Here is a 19,291-nt window from a genome sequence, read left to right as displayed (position 1 = left end):
CAATCTCTCACTGCCTCCATTTCTTCCCCTCCTGAATTAACTTTACCCAACTCGCTCTTCAGGGGTTCATTTTGATCCTTGCACAGAGGCTCACTGTCTTCTCCTCTCTCTCTTTAATTAACTTTGGGTTTAGCGAGCTTTATTAGGAAGTGTGTCTCTATTTAAATGCAAATTTTGACATTTTTGTCTGGGATGGGATGGAGTCAGCGCTTGTGGCAGAGATTTATGGGGACAGCTCTTGGGGGGTGTCGCTGCCAGATCAGTGTGGTTCTCGAACTTTTTTTCCTCTGGGCCACAGTTTCAGAATTAAAAAATGCTCTGTGCCACACAACGAATTTCTTATTGAAAAGAAATACGTTGGAAAACAGCAGGGAAGATCCCCGTGCAGTGCTTCATGTACAGCAACTTTGTGATATGAGAGCCAGTGTGGCGTAATGGTTTGCAGCAGTTCTCAAGCTGTGGGTCCCCAGATGTCGTTGGACTACAACTCCCATCATCCCTGACCACTGGCCATGCTGGCTAGGCATGATGGGAGTTGTAGTCCAAAAACATCTGGGGACCCACAGGTTGAGAACCTCTGGTTTAGAGTGTCTGACTAGGACCTGGGAGAGCAGGGTTCGAATCTCCACGCAGCCACGAACCTAACCTCGGGCCAAGGGGCATCTCTTAGCCTCCTCACCAGCCCAGTGCTGGATATTCATATACAGTGGTGCCTCGCAAGACGAAAATAATCCGTTCTGTGATTCTCTTCGTCTAGCGGTTTTTTGTCTTGCGAAGCAAGCCCATTGACGGATTAGCGCTATTAGCGCTTTTAGCGGCTTATCTGCTGATTGGATCAGCTGATAAGCGGCTTAGTGGCTTAGAAAAAAGGGGGGAGGAAAAAAACCTAGCAGGAACTCGCAAGACATTGTCGTCTTGCGAAGCAAGCCCATAGGAAATTCGTTTTGCGAAGCACCTCCAAAACGGAAAACTCTTTCGTCTAGCGAGTTTTCCGTCTTGCGAGGCATTCGTCTTGCGGGGCACCACTGTAAGCTAAACAAGCTATAGCTTAAGGCCCCACTCGCTTGGGGCCCCCCAAAAAATTAAAGGAAAAAAACCTGGATGTACATTTCCAAAGTATAAGATAAAAACAAATAAAATAAAACCTACATACAGCAACAGTGTTTTGTGTTGTGTAGGCTCCTAGGATGTAAGTCATGGGCCCCGCCTGCTAGCCTGTTTCCTAAAATATCACTGGTTCGCTCATTTCTATATATAGGGTGCCTACATTCTGCATGTGCAAATGGCTTGAAGTACCTATTAGGTCCATAAATTACCATATATCAGGGGTCAGCAACCTTTTTCAGCCGTGGGCCGGTCCACCGTCCCTCAGACCTTGGGGGGGGGGGGCGGACTATATTTTGGAAAAAAATATGAATGAATTCCTGTGCCCCACAAATAACCCAGAGATGCATTTTAAATAACACATTCTGCTCATGCAAAAACACCAGGCAGGCCCCACAAATAACCCAGAGGTGCGTTTTAAATAAAAGGACACATTCTACTCATGTAAAAACACGCTGATTCCTGGACCGTCCGTGGGCCAGATTTAGAAGGTGATTGGGCCAGATCTGGCCCACGGGCCTTAGGTTGCCTACCTCGGTATATAGCGTATATTCAACACAAAAACAGCAACAATGTGTTGTTGACAAAGGGCAGCTGGACATATAAAGGGCCCCGTTACCTTCAGTAGCTTAGGGCCTCGTCAAACCTTAATCCGGCCCTGAGCTTACCTCACAGGGTTGTTGTGAGTGAAATGGGGAGGAGGAGAACCCATTGCCTTTGGGAGATAAAGGTGGCTTATAAATGTACTAAATATATTTTTTTAAATAAAATTTTTATTGGGTTTTCAAAATTTACACAAACACAGACAATACACAACACAAACATACAAACACAAAGACAAACACATATAATTTCAAATCCCTAATTTCTTAACCACTTTCCCTGACTTCCCCACACCTCCCCCTCCTGCATCCCAACTCCAATAGTTTGCTCAGCAAGTTCTTATCTCCCACCTTTACCTTATTGATATTTTACTTAATTCTTCTTAGTTAACCAAATTTAACTTATAAACCTCAATTAAACCAAAATACACATCCTTTACATACTTTTCTAAGGGCGACCCCATTTCCCTTCCACAAATTTCCCAATTTTTATATTATTTACAAAACAAAATAACAAACTACAGCCTATAATTTTACACTCTTTGGATTCCAAAACTCTTGCCCCCCCCTTTCCCGGTTTCGATCCTCAAAAATTATACATCAATCTGTCAACTATCAGCCCGGATCCCTCACGTCCGAGGCCCTTAAATCTATAAATGTACTAAATAAATAAACCACGGAACCAGACCATGTCCAGAAGGACCTGCAGGTTGGTGGTTGTGCATCAATTGGACGCTCACAAAATAGTCGCCACCTGTATTGATTGCCCCTGAGTCTTCCTGCCACAACAGTGTGATAGTTTACAGAGCATCAGCGATATCCATCGTGCCTGCCTCTGATCATCCTTCTCTCTTTTGATCCTTCAGGTTTTTATATAATAGAATGGGATATTGGAGCGATTGGTCCGTTCCGATCCTTGTTTCAACGGCAGCTGGTTTCACGTATATCACAGCGTTATTGGTAAGTTTTCTTTTTTAAAATTCTTATTTATACTTTTCAAAGTTATACATTTCACCGATTTTAGTCATTTTGGCATTTATAAAACTTGACTTCCTTCCCCCTCTTTCTGCGGTTCCCTCAATTTATTTTTTAATATCTTCTGCATATCCCAGTTAACTTAATTTCTCAATTATTCATCTTTAAATATATGCTCTTGTGAAACAGCAGGTTGTTACAATAATACTGCCAGTGTTTTTTTATCTGTTTACAATTTATCTGTAAATATTCCATAAGAAATCAAGTAACAAACTTTTTATAAACAACTTTTTAAAAAGTTTGAGAACCTCTGGGCAAGACTGATCAATTGCCTTGACTTGGTGGAAGGAAGTTTCCTGGATTCCTAATCAGCTTTTTTCCCTTTCTCTCTCTCCTTCCCAACTTGGTTGCCCTTTCAGATTTTAGCACTATGTCACATAGCAGTAGGACAGCAAATGAACCTACACTGGATCCACAAGGTAAGGCACCTTTCGATATACAGTGCTGTGGGTGGGGGGGAATTGGGTTGGCTTTTGCAGCCCAATTCTCCAGTGTCCCCTAAGTCCATTAATCGGTCAGAGAAAGATGAGTGGAAACAGGAACCAGTAGAAGGAAAGAAAGGCAGATCTTCAATTGAATGGCAAGACCCCAAGCCCACCCCATCTCTAGATAATGAAACACACGGACACCAATATTTTGGGTTAATGGGATAAATAAGGCCACAACTTTATTGGCTACAGATGTGAGCGGTATTGGTTTAGGCACTGGAACTGAACCGACTATATCTGACTCCTGCCCGTCATGCGGGTAGTATTATAAGGGTCAACCACTAGTAAAGGGAGCCCTTTTGATGTACATCAGGGGTCGGCAACCTAAGGCCCATGGGCCACAAGCGGACTGCAGCTGATTGGCAAGCGATGGAGAGGGGGATAAGGGACTCTAGAGATAAAGGAGGCTGCCTGGGAGGGGGGAGGTAAAGACAGTGAACTTGCAAGGAGAGGAGACAGGAAGACTAAAACAAGCAATGAGGAGAGAAATTAGAAGAAAAGGAGGAGCAAAAAACTGCTCCAGCTAAGGAAAAGACACTAAGGCAAACAAGAGGGAAGGGGGTGTTGAAAGGAAGCAGCTGATCGGCAGGCGATCGGGAGGGAGGTAAGGGACGCTAGAGATAAAGGAGGCTGCCTGGGAGAGGGGAGGTGAAAGCCCATGGATCCTCAGGATTTTTGCATTGGGTCACCCCAAATTCACCATCAGATCACATAGCATGTCCATGGCTACAGCCTGCACCCCAAAAAAACCACACATCCACTGTGTCATGGGGCCGCAATTACGCAAAAACATGGTTACAAAGCAGGGATCCACATGGATCCTCAGGATTTTTGCATTGGGCTACCCCAAACTCACCGTCAAATCATGTATCATGTCTGTGGCCACAACACGAACCACAAAAATCATACATCCAATGTTTCGTTCAGAATATATTTTTTTCTTGCTTTCCTCCTCTAAAAACTAGGCGCGTCTTATGGTCAGGTGTGCCTTATGGAGCGAAAAATACGGTACTCTGGTTGGCCTCTGTTGTTTTCTCCTACCAATAGGGAACCCACTTAAGGACTCTATACGGGCTCCGGAATACCCCATAAGGGAAAGGGAGCAGTTTTTCTTACAACAGCTGTGAGGGTTGCTCTGTTGGAGCGCGTGGCGTGGCTTAAAAGTGCTCTGCGACTCTTAGGTTGAAGAAAGTTGGGTGGGCAGAACTCTGCAAACACACAGTCACTTTTTTGCACTGATCCTGTTAGTTTGACAGGAGAAATTTGAATCCTACAAAGCCTTCTGCTGCCTTCGGTTTTACTTTGTTCCTACGCCGCCCTGGCCCGGTCTGGCTCATTCTTTCTTGCTTCCGATTCATGCCTCTCCGAATGAAACCGCGTTGGCTTCACAATAGGAACCCGGGTCGCAGCGGTAGATGAGATAAAGGAATAGCTTGGCTATTGCTGCCTTTTAGTCTTATGAGTGATTTGGGCAGGGGGGGGAGGCCACAAGAGAGAGATTCTCCAGTACCTTTGCTGCGCTTCGCCCTTCCAGCGATTGCAATCTACGGCGAAGTGAATCTCATTACGTTACGCCCGTCACAGTGAAATGTGTTATTAGTGCTTTGCCATTCAAGCTCCTTTTGAGACCCTCTACATCGGTCAGTTCCGGGGATTAATCTAAATCCCTTTTTTAAGAAAAGAGAAGAGAAGAGAAGCGGAAAGAGAATCCCATCAGCCTGTATCTCCTCCTCAAAGAAGAAAAACCCAGCGAAATGGAGCGCTTTCCGCTTCAAACTTAACAGGATTTTGTCTCTGCTCGCTTAGTGGAAACCATAATATTTGCAGAGCTGGAAGGGACCTGAGGTCATCCAGACCAACCCCTCAGTTTAAAGCTACGGTTTAATTGTCAAAAGCAGGTGTTTGTGAAGTTGAGGGCGGGCTGGCCTTCCACGCTGGCTCGACTCCTTTCTCGGATACAAAGAGTGCCCGAGCTTTGATTAGCGCTTCTTTGCAGCGCCAGAGGGAAGAAATACAATGAAATCTCTGCCTTTTCCTTGCCTTGCAGATTGGGTTGATAACCACCTTGATAACAATCGTTGTCACCATGTGCTCTATAGCCCAGCTATGGGATGATGAGTGGAGCATGGTCGCCATATCCTTGCAGGTAAGTGTCATGGCAGAGGGCAGGGGCCAACCATAGTTCTTCCGCCTTCTCTAAATAGCCCTCCGGATCAGGGCCGGATTTAGGTCTGATGAGGCCCTAAGCTGCTGAAGGTAACAGGGCCCTTTATATGTCCAGCTGCCCTTTGTCAGCAACAAATGGTCACTGTTTTTTGTGTTGAATATATGCTATATGGTAATTTGTGGACCTAATAGGTGTCTCAAGCCATTTGCACATAACAAAATACATATTTTATCAAAGTAATTGTTGAACTGAAATACAATTAAGAAGAAGTATATTAATAGTGAAATACAATTAAGAAGAAGTGTATTAATAGTGAAATAATTATTAAGCTCTACCTTAAAATGACTTTTTATTTATAACAAACTTAATAATGCAAAGACATTGGCATTTGGCAATGACAAAAGTTCCTTTAGAAACACAATTTACAAAGACTCATAATCTAGTCTCTAGAAACTTGCTATAACATGAAATAATAAGAGGTGTAAATATAGGATGCAAACTACTAATAATTATAAATAGCAGAATGTAGGCACCCTGTATATAGAAAGGAGCAAACCAGTGGTGTTTTAGCGAGCAGGCTAGCAGGTGGGGCCCATGATTTACACCACAGGAGCAAAACACTGTTGCTGTGTGTAGGTTTTATTTTATTTACCTACTTTTTATCTTATATTTTGGAAATGTACATCCAGTTTGTTTTTCCCTTTAATTTTTTGGGGCCCCCGAGAGAGTGGGGCCCTAAGCTATAGCTTGTTTAGCTTATACAGTCATACCTCGGGTTACAGACGCTTCAGGTTGTGTTTTTTTGGGGTTGCGCACTGCCGAAACCTGGAAGTACAGGAATGGGTTACATCTGGGTTTCGGGGGTTGCGCATGCACAGAAGCACTAAATCGCGTATGCGCAGAAGCGCCAAATTGCAACCCGCGTGTGTGCAGGCGCACCGCTGCGGGTTGCGAACGTTGCGGGTTGTGAACGTGCATCCCGCACGGATCATGTTTGCAACCAGAGCATCCAGTGTACGTAAATCCGGCACTTCTTCGGACTTTCCTGGGCCACGGCCTTCGTTGGTGCCACTCTGTGCTCCAGTGCGTTGGCCTGGCCGGAGACATGTCCTTGAGCTGTGAAATGGCCTCATGGAACCGTAGAGTTGGAAGGGAACCCAATGGGTTATCTAGACCAACCCCAGCCTGATTGGACGAAGGCAGACTCGGAGCAACAGATCCTTCAGAGACGTCGAATCAAAGTTAGAAGGGACTTTGGAGGCCAGCTCCCTGATCATTGAAGGTTTCAGTTGCAGCAGCCCAGGCAAATAGCCTCCAAGCATCTGCTGAATTTCCCCCACTGATTGATAGCCAACCGCCTCCTGCGGCAGGCTGGTCCGCAGTTACCTGTTAGGAAGTTTCTATTGAAATCTGCTTCCTTGTAGTTTTTCACCTCTTTTCATTTTGTGGAAGCCGGTTCTGCTCTACCTTCTGCTTCAGATTCTTGAAGGAAGGCCTCCTCAGTTCCCAGAATTCTTTAATAATAATAATAATAATAATAATAATAATAATAATAATAATAATAATATTTATACCCCGCCCATCTGGCTGAGTTTCCCCAGCCACTCTGGGCGGCTCCCAATCGAGTGTTAAAAACAATACAGCATTAAATATTAAAAACTTCCCTAAACAGGGCTGCCTTCAGTTGTCTTTTAAAGATAAGATAGCTGCTTATTTCCTTGACATCTGAGGGGAGGGCTTTCCACAGGGCGGGAGCCACCACCGAGAAGGCCCTCTGTTCCCTGTAACCTCACTTCTTGCCATGAGGGAACCGCCAGAAGGCCCTTGGAGCTGAACCTCAGCGTCCGGGCAGAATGATGGGGGTGGAGACGCTTCTTTGGGTATACAGGACCGAGGCCGTTTAGGGCTTTCAAGGTCAGCACAACACTTTGAATTGTGCTCGGAAATGTACTGGGAGCCAATGTAGGTCTTTCAGGACCGGTGTTATGTGGTCTTGGGGACCGCTCCCAGTCACCAGTCCAGCTGCCGCATTCTGGATTAATTGCAGTTTCCAGGTCACCTTCAAGGGAAGCCCCACGTAGAGCGCATGGCAGTAGTCCAAGCGGGAGATAACTAGAGCATGCACCACTCTGGCGAGACAGTCTGTGGGCAGGGAGGGTCATATCCTGCGTACCAGATGGAGCTGGTAGACAGCCGCCCTGGACACAGAATTGACCTGCACCTTCATGGATAGCTGTGAGTCCAGAATGACTCCCAGGCTGTGCACCTAGTCCTTCAGGGGCACAGTTACCCCATTCAGGACCAGGGAATCCCCCACACTTGCCCACCCCCTGTCCCCCCAAAATAGTACTTCTGTCTTGTCAGGATTCAACCTCAGTCTGTTAACCGCCATCCATGAATGTTCTATTTTAGGCTTCCCCAAGTGGGTGGCCCTCCGACTGTTTAGGACTACAACTCCCATCATCAGCTCCTCCCAGTGGGAGTCACAGTCCAAAACAGCTGGTTAGAGGAGCCTCATCTGATTAGATGGCTTTTTGTGGCACTCCTGCGGTTGAGCAACAGGGACCCTGTACGTACAGCTGGATTGTATGTAGCTGAAAGGGACCCCTGCGGTCATCTAGTCCAACCCCCTTCAGTGCAGGAACCACAGCTAAATCGCATTATGATTCCTACATGGCATTTCCTACTGCTTTCATTGGCTATATAGCAGGAATGTCCAACAGGTCGATCGCGATCTGCTGGTGGATCCCTGCAAGGTCTTGGTAGTGAGTGACCTTTCCCCTTTAACCCCCCCAAAACAGACATTTCCCCCCCCCCAAAAAAAACCCCTTTTAAAATGGGGCATTTCTCTTCCCTAAAAAAAGCTCAACATCTTTGAGCTTAACCCCTAAAAAACAGGGGTAGGTCACTAGATCACTGCCAGTTTTTAATTCTGAAAGTAGATTGCAGTCTCTTGAGAGTTGGCCACCCTACTATATAGCAAACGTATTTGCGTACGTCACCGTTCCCTGCTCTCTTTTTCCTAGGCAACAGCGCCTTTTCTGCACATAGGAGCCCTTGCGGCTGTCACCGCCCTGTCTTGGTTGGTGTCTGGGCAGTTTGCAAGAGCCGAAAGAGCCAGTGAGTACTTGCTTGTTTCTTTCTCGTCACGGAGGGCAATATTTGTGTGTCATTGCTGTGTGTTGTGTGGAGGGGGCTGTACCCAGGGGTTGAACCCTGGTTGGCGAACCCTGGTTAAAGCTAACCATGGTTTACTGTCCTTCCTGCAGGCATGAACTTCACCATGGTTAGCATTAAGACGGGATGGGGTGGGGCTTAACTTGGGGCTTGAACCCTGGTTGTTGAATCCTTGTTAAAGCTAACCATGGTTTACCGTTCTCCTTCCTGCAGGCATGAACTTCACCATGGTTAGAATTGAGGGATAGGGAGGGGCTTAACTTGGGGCTTGAACCCTGGTTGGTGGATCCTGGTTAAAGCTAACCATGGTTTACTGTTCTCCTTCCTGCAGACATGAACTTCACCATGGTTAGCATTAAGATGGGATAGGGCGGGGCTTAACTTGGGGCTTGAACCTTGGTTGGTGGATCCTGGTTAAAGCTAACCATAGTTTACTGTTCTCCTTCTTGCAGAAATGAACTTGACCATGGTTAGCATTGAGGGATGTGGTGGGGCTTAACTTGGGGCTTGAACCCTGGTTGGTGAATCCTGGTTAAAGCTAACCATGGTTTGCTGTTCTTCTTCCTGCAGACATGAACTTCACCATGGTTAGCATTAAGATGGGACGGGGTAGGGCTTAACTTGGGGCTTGAACCGTTGTTGGCGGATCCTGGTTAAAGCTAACCATAGTTCATAGTGCTCCTTATTGCAGAAGTGGCTACGCCGTGGTTAGCGCTGAGACAGAATGGGAGAATTTGTGGAGGGAAGGAAAGTCTGGGGGCCTGCAGCTTACACCCAGCTGGCTAGTAATTGTGGTTTGATAGGAGAAAGCAAAGCGCAATCCCAGGTCGGGACATGACATGACCTGCTCACACAGAGATTAGAGCAAAGTGGGAGTACCCATACTGTGTGCATTGGCACGTTGCATAAGCCAAGTTTTATGGCTTAGTGCAAACATGACCTTCTTGTTTATTTTATCATAGCTTTCCCTCTATTGTTGTGAAGCTAAATTCAGTGCTTTTGTAAGACAAACACAGACCTGAATGATCCTTCAAAATACCGCTCAGCAGGTGGAGTCTTTGCATGGCATGGCTCCCTAGCACACCTGCACACCTGGATTTACCTGTGTGTTTAGGGATGAGAATAATAATAATAATAATAATTTATTATTTATACCCCGCCCATCTGGCTGGGCCTCCCCAGCCACTCTGGGCGGCTTCCATAAAACCAAAAATACAGTAAAATCACACGTTAAAAACTTCCCTGAACAGGGCTGCCTTAAGATGTCTTCTGAATGTCAGGTAGTTGTTTATCACTTTGACATCTGCTGGAAGGGCGTTCCACAGGGCGGGTGCCACTACCGAGAAGGCCCTCTGCCTGGTTCCCTGTAGCTTTGCTTCTCTCAATGAGGGAACCGCCAGAAGGCCCTTCCACTCAGACAGTGCTCCCCCCCCAAAAAAATGTTTAGGGGTGCTCTCATTTTGACTAAAGAAAACCACCATTTTATAGTTCAAATTGGGGAAAATAAATACAGTGGAGGGACGCGGGTGGCGCTGTAGGTTAAACCACAGAGCCTAGGACTTGCCGATCAGAAGGTTGGCGGTTCAAATCCCCGCGACAGGGTGAGCTTCTGTTGCTCAGTCCCTGCTCCTGCCAACCTAGCAGTTCAAAAGCATGTCAAAGTGCAAGTAGATAAATAGGTACCACTCCAGCGGGAAGGTAAACGGCGTTTCCGTGCACTGCTCTGGTTCGCCAGAAGCAGCTTAGTCATGCTGGCCACATGACCCGGAAGCTGTACGCCGGCTCCCTTGGCAAATAAAGCGAGATAAGCACCACAACCCCAGAGTCGGCCACGACTGGACTTAACGGTCAGGGGTACCTTTACCTAATACAGTAAATGGACAAAAGTACAAAGATTCACAAAATGTTTAGGGGTATGCGTACCCCTGCGTCCCACCCCCCAGAAAAAAAGCCCTGCACTCAGAGATCTGACTTCTAAAGGTCCTGGCGAGGAGGGAGGCTGAACCTTGGAGAAGGAATTAATTATTTTCAACAAGTCAATTCCCTAAATAGGCTGCGTGGATGATACTATTCTGAGAGAGTGAGAGAGAGAGTGATTTGATTGATTCTATTCCTATGCTGCTTTTCATTCAAACGCATCTCAAAGTAGCTTACAAACAATAAATAACACTAACAGAACAGAACATCAGAAATCCCAGAACAAATAGCTCAGTTAGTAGAGCATAGCTCAACATCAAAAAAACGAAGATCATGGCCACTGGTCCCATCACCTCCTGGCAAATAGAAGGGGAAGAAATGGAGGCAGTGAGAGATTTTACTTTCTTGGGCTCCATGATCACTGCAGATGGTAACAGCAGTCACAAAATTAAAAGACGCCTGCTTCTTGGGAGAAACGCAATGACAAACCTAGACAGCATCTTAAAAAGCAGAGACATCACCTTGACAACAAAGGTCCATATAGTTAAAGCTATGGTTTTCCCAATAGTGATGTATGGAAGTGAGAGCTGGACCATAAAGAAGGCTGATCGCCGAAGAATTGATGCTTCTGAATTATGGTGCTGGAGGAGACTCTTGTGAGTCCCATGGACTGCAAGAAGATCAAACCTATCCATTCTGAAGGAAATCAGCCCTGAGTGCTCACTGGAAGGACAGATCCTGAAGCTGAGGCTCCAAGACTTTGGCCACCTCGTGAGAAGAGAAGACTCCCTGGAAAAGACCCTGATGTTGGGAAAGATGGAGGGCACAAGGAGAAGGGGACGACAGAGGACGAGATGGTGGGACAGTGTTCTCGAAGCTACCAGCGTGAGTTTGACCAAACTGCGGGAGGCAGTGGAAGACAGGAGTGCCTGGCGTGCTCTGGTCCAGGGGGTCACAAAGAGTCGGACACAACTAAACAACTAAACAACAACAACAAGACTCTTGATCTCAGGCTCATGCGTTCGAGTCCCACGGTGGGCTAAAAATTCCTGGAAGTTAGATTAAATGACCCTCACGGTTCCTTCCATCTCTACAATTCTGTGATTCTATGACATGTAGCATAAGTCGTATAAAATAATTAACAAACCATCAATAAAACCACTACAATTTGTAGAATGTTATTAACAAAAATACGCTAAACATCGCAGTCGCAGCAAAAATTATGTTATATGATGAACAAATCAATACGGCACTTACAATCTATAAAACAATATTAACAGCATTAGCAAAATAGCAACTAAGAAAAATAAGCAAAGTGAGTGGAAGAGTCAGCAAAGTGTTTCTGGTTCTTATGGAGCTGGAAAAGTGTTTGTTTTGCATAGGCACAGCCTCAGGGTACAGACATGCAAGAGATGTTTTGGACTGTGTTGGTTGTACAGTGGCAACTTGGTTCTCAAACGCCTTGGCACTCAAGCAACTTGGAACCCAAACACTGCAAACCTGGAAGTAAGTGTTCCGGTTTGTGAACTTTTTTCGGAATCCGAACATGCTCCTTTTTGAGTGTTATGCTTCCGTTTTGAGTGCCACCCTTCCGTTTTAAGTGTTACACTGAGGTCTGTCTGTTTTTGCTATTTATTTTGCATTTTTGTGGCTCTTTTTATTGTTTTTGTGACTGTGTGGAACCCAGTTCAGCTCCTGATTGATTGATTGTGTGACAGCAGTACATTGTTTATTGCTTTCATTTTATGGGTCAACAGCCTCGTTAGATAGTGAAATCAAGGTTCAATTGCTGTTTTAGGGGTTGTTCTTAAAAGTCTGGAACGGATTAATCCGTTTTGCATTACTCTCTATGGGAAAGCGTGCCTTGTTTTCGGAACGGACTTCCAGAACGGATTAAGTTTGAGAACCAAAAAACCACTGTAGTATTCCAAAATAGCTGGAGGGCACCAGAATGGGGAAAGCTGCTCTGTGGACTTCCTGAATGTCTTGGGAACAGCCTCTCCTCCCTCCTTTTCCTGGATCCCTGTTCACCATCCCCCCCCCCTCACTGTCTGTCTCTCATCTGTTTGCCTCTTCCTGCAGCCTCCCAGTTGCTGACGTTTGGAGCCTACTTTGCGGTGGTACTGGCCTTGTACCTCGTCCCACTCACGGTCTATTCCCCTTGCATCATGGAGAAGAAGGACCTTGCGCCCAAGCCTGCCATTATTGGACACCGGGGAGCGCCAATGGTAGGATCCCCTTCTTATGACTCCCCCCCCCCAGTCATCTATTTTTTTAAAAAATATAAATTACCAGTAGTCTCCACCCCCATCGTTCTACCCGGACACTGAGGTCCAGCGCCGAGGGCCTTCTGGAGTTGGACCTCAGCTGAACAATGGGAGTGGAGACTGTTAAGTTGTGGGTGAACATATCAGACGACACAGCGATTCTTCAAACAGCTCTTGTTTATTCAGAGGCCAGGACAGAACTCAACTGAAGGGCTCAGTCAGCCTGCTTATATAGAGCTCCAGTACCACGTTACTGTAACAACTTTCTAAAACTATCCAATCACTGAACGTCGCTTTCAATCCTTCATTTGCATAACTATCTACAGTATCCTCCTGCTGACCCAGGGTGAGAACTTCAGTACATAACAGAGACGCTCCTTCGTAGGAGATGCTTCTGAATGCCAGTTGCAGGAGAGGAGAGTTGCTCACGTGCGTCGGTGCCTCTCCTGCCAGCATCAGTCAAGCGGTTCAGTAAAGGAAGGCAAAATGGGTTTGCCTGTGCTCTCTTAGACAGCTGGAACATAGTGATAGAAGAGCGTCTCTCAAACACATATCACCTCCTAGCCTTACAGAAAATTAACCTTTTTTTTAAATGTCTGGTCCAGCTTCTGGAATCCTTCCCCCTAGCCAAGAGTGTTTACTTTTGAACCTCGTCGTTGTCTTAATGCCCTCTGCCCAAGACTTTCTGTTAAGAGCAGCTAATTCGCACACTAATACTTGTTGATCTTTGGCTCAGAATGAACATATGTTCCGTGAAGAGGAATTTGTTTTGGCAGCTGTTGCTGTGCCAGGAAGGAGTCGATGGCCTAATTAAAAATCTAAAGATGTCTCATTCCCCAGAATAGAGGGTGTGTGTGCTGGAGAGAGATGTTTTTCTTCCACCTTGAAGGTAAAGATGAAAAAGGCTCAAAAGTAAACGAGGGGACATGAATCTAGCGTAATAGGATCGCCCCCTTTAGGATCCAAAAATCTTCATTCGTTAGGTCAAGATGTCTTTTGCAGAGAGAAGGCAAAATAAAAGCTGAGAGCCAGGATAAGAGAGGCAGCTTCTAGGCAGTGATTGCAGCTTTGATAAATTCTAATAATAATACTAATATGAATCAAACAGGTAACAGCAAATTTGTTGTCGTTTAGTCGTGTCCGACTCTTTGTGACCCCCTGGACCGGAGCACACCAGGCACTCCTGTCTTCCACTGCCTCCCACAGTTTGGTCAAACTCATGCCGGTAGCTTCGAGAACACTGTCCCACCGTCTCGTCCTCTGTTGTCCCCTTCTCCTTGTGCCCTCCATCTTTCCCAACATCAGGGTCTTTTCCAGGGAGTCTTCTCTTCTCATGAGGTGGCCACAGTCTTGGAGCCTCAGCTTCAGGATCTGTCCTTCCAGTGAGCACTCAGGGCTGATTTCCTCAGAATGGAGAGGTTTGATCTTCTTGCAGTCCATGAGACTCTCAAGAGTCTCCTCCAGCACCAGAATCCAAAAGCATCAATTCTTTGACAATCAGCCTTCTATATAGTCCAGCTCTCACTTCCATACATCACTACTGGGAAAACCATAGCTTTTACTATACGGACCTTTGTTGGCAAGGTGATGTCTCTGCTTTTTAAGACACTGTCTAGATTTGCCATTGCTTTTCTCCCAAGAAGCAGGCGTCTTTTAATTTCGTGACTGCTGTCACCATCTGCAGTGATCATGGAGCCCAAGAAAGTAAAATCTCTCACTGTCTCCATTTCTTTCCCTTCTATTTGCCAGGAGGTGATGGGACCAGTGGCCGTGATCTTCGTTTTTTTGATGTTGAGCTTCAGACCATATTTTGCGCTCTCCTCTTTCACCCTCATTAAAAGGTTCTTTAATTCCTCCTCACTTTCTGCCATCAAGGTTGTGTCATCTGCATATCTGAGGTTGTTGATATTTCTTCTGGCAATCTTAATTCCGCCTAGGGATTCATCCAGCCCAGCCTTTTGCAGTGATTGTAGCTTTGATAAACAACAACAATAATAATAACAACAATAATAATATGAATCAAACAGGTAACAGCAAATTTAGGATGTGCAATTAAAAGTGGATCAGGTGCACTTGCAGGGAAATAATATTTCCTTTGGTCTTTCCTGAATCTTCCAACCTTCAGCTTCGTTGGATTTCACCGAGTTAAAATCCTAGAGTTGGAAGGGACCCTAAGGGTCATCTAGTCCAACCCTCTGCAATGCAGGAATCTTTAGCCCAACGTGGGGCTTGAACCCACAACCCGGAGATTCAGAGCCTCGTGTTCTCTACTGACTGAACTGTCTGTTACGAGGGCAAGAGGAAAAATCCTTTTCTCTACCTCCGCGCATAATTCCCATCCCATCTCCGCTTCCTCGCCTTTTTCTCTAGAGGAATTACGGTTTCCGGGACTGAAATGGGTGTTAATTCTTAAGTTGTTCTTCAGCATAGCCGCGCTTCTTCTCAGCGGGTTGGAAGGAAAGTCTCTGCCGCCCCTCTGATCCATAATTTAACAGACGGTTTGGTCTTTTAAACACTGCAAATCTCTTCCTTCCGGAATCGAGGTTTTTAAGAGCTCCTTTAAACCAGAAAGGACAATCCCCAGGTTTCAAAGCCTTTCTCATCCTTTGTTTTATCTGTTTTGTAGAATCCTCTTCCTTTGCAGTGGATTAAAAGGCTCATTTCCTGCTTAGGCAAGTCGCTCCTATTTTAGCTTCTTCCCCAATTTGACCTTTAGATCGGATTTTGTATTTTTTCAAAATAAAAAAAGTCCAATATTAAATGTCACTCTTGAATCTTTTAAAGTGAGGGGAAGCAAGTTGGAAACATCGTTGTTCCAGAAATGTATTTTTCCCTTGGGTCATAACTAGCAGGCTCACGATTATCATTATTATTATTATTATTAATTTAACACCTACTAAATACAATGCCTCAAGCTGACAAATGCTATTTCGCCCTCCTGAAAGGTGAATGTCAATACAATTTGAGGGTATTTCTTCTTCTTGTTAGGCGATCCCTCGTAGCCGAGTAAGATTATCTTCCATAAACACGGTTTTAACAGTGAGTCCATAAGTGACTGTGGAGGCCAATTCTGGACCCACACATCCTTCCACAGTGGGGACACAGGTTTCCGGGCGGGAGTTGATCACGGTGAGGGTTTGCCAAGCGTGCCTTCCTCTTACCATGTTTCTCCCTTGCGTCCTGAGTTCGAGCGTCTTCAAAGTCCACGACACCTTTGGTAAAGGCTGTTCTCCAACTGGAGCGCTCGCAGGCCAGTGTTTCCCAGTTGTTGGTGTTTATACTGTCTTTTTTGAGAGAGTCTTGAAACCTCTTTTGTTGACCACCAGCATGACGCTTTCCATTTTTAATTTGGAATAGAGTAGTTGCTTTGGAAGACGATCATCAGGCATCCGCACAACATGACCAGTCCAATGAAGTACAGTGGTACCTCGGGTTACATACGTTTCAGGTTACAGACTCCGCTAACCCAGAAATAGTACCTCGGGTTAAGAACTTTGCTTCAGGATGAGAACAGAAATTGTGCTCCGGCGGCAGCAGGAGGCCCCATTAGCTAAAGTGGTGCTTCAGGTTAAGAACAGTTTCAGCTTATGAACGGACCTCCAGAACAAATTAAGTACTTAACCCGAGGTACCACTGTATTATCAGATAAGATAAGGTTACCAGATTTTTTCCCCAATGAATCCCTGGACACTTTAAATACATACATACTACGTTTGGGACATTGATGATGCAGCGATGGCGGTGGCAGTGGGGCAGCTGCCGCCTTGACCTCAACCGCCACGTTTCCCCTTCTCCGAGGAGGGCTGAGAGCGGTGGCGGCAAGGCTTGGGCAGCGCGATGCCCCCCTTCCCATTGGAGCAGCCCCAATCCCATTCCTACTTGCGTGCAAGCAGGAGGGGGCGGGGATCCCTCAGCTGAGAAGGGAGGCTTCCCCTTGCCTAACAACTGAGAGATCCCTGCCCCCTCCTGCTTGCACGCAAGCTCTGATAGGCAGCGTGAAGCCTCCCTTCACAGCTGAGAGATCCCCGCCCCGCTCCTGCTTGCACGCACGTGGGAGTGGGGAGGTTGCTCTGATAGGCAGCATGAAGCCTCCCTTCACAGCTGAGTTGCTGGGCTCAGAGAAGGTGGAGGCAGCCCGGATGTTCGAACCCCTGCACTACCATCATATGGGGACTTCCGAGCAGCTCCTGAAGCCAGCCAGAGCCAACTCCTCCGGGCCATAGCTGTCAACCGTCCCTTATTTGGCGGAAAAGTCCCTTATCCCAGCGCCATGTCCCGCTGCTGTCCCTTATTGATGATGTCCCTTAAATTTCCTAGGTTTCAAAGGAAGCAGCTCCTCTCCCTCCTTCCCTGCCGGCCAGGGAGGAGGGAGGCTCCAATGTGTTGCTTGGCTGCATTGCTCACCCAATAAGGAGTCTAAGAACAACAGGGGGGTGGAGCTTGCATGCCTTGTGCCGATCAAATCGGACGCGTTGCCCGGGGACTCGCCTTTGCTCAGCACTTCCCAGCGGAGAGGTGATGGTGGTTTTTCTTGCTGCATCCCCTTTGCTGGGTTGCTGCGCTGTGGGAACCACCGCTTGAGGCTTCGTTTGGCTGCTGGCTGACTAAAATCCCTTATTTTGGCTGCTGGTCCCTTATTTTCGAGGCTGCTGGTCCCTTATTTTCAAATCTGTAAGTTGACAGCTATGCTCCGGGCTGCTGAGACTGCCACTGCTGCGTTTCCCGGGGACATTAGATGAAATCCGGGGACATTCATTTGTCCGGGGACTAATTCGCAAATCTGGGGACTGTCCCTGGGAAACGAAACCGGGACGTCTGGTAACCCTATGCTGCCAAATGCCAGGGAAAACAGAAATGCCTTTCCTAGGCACCCAAATGTTGGTGCCAAGGCTCATCTATCTGTGGAGAGCAGTCCACAGTCGTGGAGCCACCACCCAGAAGACCCTGTCCTGTGGTGTCACTCTCCACGCTTCCCATGAAAGCGGATACACAGAGATGGGTCTCCGATTATGGGTTCAGGGTCTGGGTAGGTTCCTGCACAGAGTCCCAAAGGTATTGATGTCCCAAGTCTCATTGTGCTTCATATATTTAGACCAGCACTTCAAATTGAGCCTGGAAATTAATCTCTAGCTGGGACGGGATAGAATTTTACCTGATCGGACCCCCTCCTTCTAGACCACAGACCGGCTCCAGAATTCTGCAGCGGCTGCCGTTTTTCAGCCAATTGATTGCCATTTTATTAACATATAATAATAAAGATAATGGTAATAATACTACCTAATAATTACTTATTTTTATCTAAACAATTTATCTACCGCTCAACTGCAGTCGTCTGTAGGCAGCGGAAAACAAATGCAACGTGGAAAAATTAGTTAAAGTGAGCTGGGAGCCAGTGTGGTGTAGTGGTTAAGAGCGGTAGTCTCGTAATCTGGGGAACCGGGTTCGATTCCCCGCTCCTCCACATACAGCTGGTGGGTGACCTTGGGCCAGTCACACTTCTTTGAAGTCTCTCAGCCCCACTCACCTCACAGAGTGTTTGTTGTGGGAGAGGAAGGGAAAGGAGATTGTTAGCCGCTTCGAGACTCCTTAGGGTAGTGATAAAGCAGGATATCAAATCCAAACTCCTCCTCCTCCTCCTCCTCCTCCTCCTCCTCTTCTTCTTCTTCTTCTTCTTCTTCTTCTTCTTCTTCTTCTTCTTCTAAAAGTCAGACTTCAATGATGCGTCTTCCTGTTAATCATTTTTCATCCCCCTACTTCACTGTAATTCCTGCATCACTTTCCTAACAGCAAAAAGTTCATTTTTTAAAATAGAAAAAAAGTAGGTTTATTGTATGAGTCGACAGAGCACTTTAATCCACTTTAATTTTGCAGACCTCTATTTCATTCTGCAAAAAAAGTGTCTGTCTGGGGGGCACCCACAGCATTCCTGCAAAGCACCCTTTTATAGAAATATTTGTGCCATGTTCTTGAAGGTTCCATTAATATATATCTTTTTCTGGTGGCCTCCATCTGTTTCCAGCGGCAAAACACCCAACGGACTCTGCCCCATCTTTTGATCTCCTCAAATTAATCTCCTCCGTATTCTAGAGATTCTCATTTGGCAGCCCAATCCCTTTCTGTGTCCGATGCTATTTTAAACACGTTTGGATAGTCGATGTTGGCATTTTAACTGACTGCTCTATCTCTTGTACGCTGTCCGGTTTGGCAGCTTGCTTAGATGAATAAATGATATTGTTTGTTCATCTTTCTCTCCTTCCCAGATGGCACCTGAAAACACTCTGATGTCCTTCCAGAAAGCGGTGGAGCAGAAACTCTATGGAGTGCAGGCAGATGTGGTCATAAGGCAAGTGCCTCTCTCTGCTCTCAGGTGCAAAGGGGGTTTGTAGAGTTGGAAAGGAGACCAGGGGTCATCTAGTCTGACCCCTTGCAAAGCAGAAATCTCAGCCAACGAATCCCTTGCCACGCTAGTTTCTTTTCAAGTTTCCTGCCCTTATTTACATTTCTGGGCTCGGAGGTGTGCAATTTGCCATATTT

At 46.3% G+C, this 19,291-nt stretch overlaps 1 protein-coding gene across 3 annotated transcripts in view; it reads left to right on the top strand.

Moving 5' to 3' along the window:
* The window catches only part of GDPD5 (glycerophosphodiester phosphodiesterase domain containing 5), a 168,423-nt gene that overhangs the window by 123,015 nt on the left and 26,117 nt on the right, over positions 1 to 19,291 (top strand). For all 3 annotated transcript variants that reach the window (XM_083499662.1, XM_083499661.1, XM_083499663.1), the window contains exons 4-9: positions 2,573 to 2,666; positions 3,101 to 3,160; positions 5,277 to 5,375; positions 8,423 to 8,516; positions 12,573 to 12,718; positions 19,018 to 19,100. In XM_083499662.1, coding sequence (XP_083355788.1) covers positions 2,573 to 2,666; positions 3,101 to 3,160; positions 5,277 to 5,375; positions 8,423 to 8,516; positions 12,573 to 12,718; positions 19,018 to 19,100 — 576 coding nt within the window. The remainder of the gene's footprint in view (positions 1 to 2,572; positions 2,667 to 3,100; positions 3,161 to 5,276; positions 5,376 to 8,422; positions 8,517 to 12,572; positions 12,719 to 19,017; positions 19,101 to 19,291) is intronic.

Source organism: Podarcis liolepis, assembly GCF_965112155.1.
Source record: "Podarcis liolepis genome assembly, chromosome: 4".
Classification (NCBI taxonomy): Eukaryota; Metazoa; Chordata; class Lepidosauria; order Squamata; family Lacertidae; genus Podarcis; species Podarcis liolepis.
The sequence above is the reverse complement of the archived record's forward strand: the minus strand, read 5'-3'. Positions and strand labels throughout refer to the sequence as shown.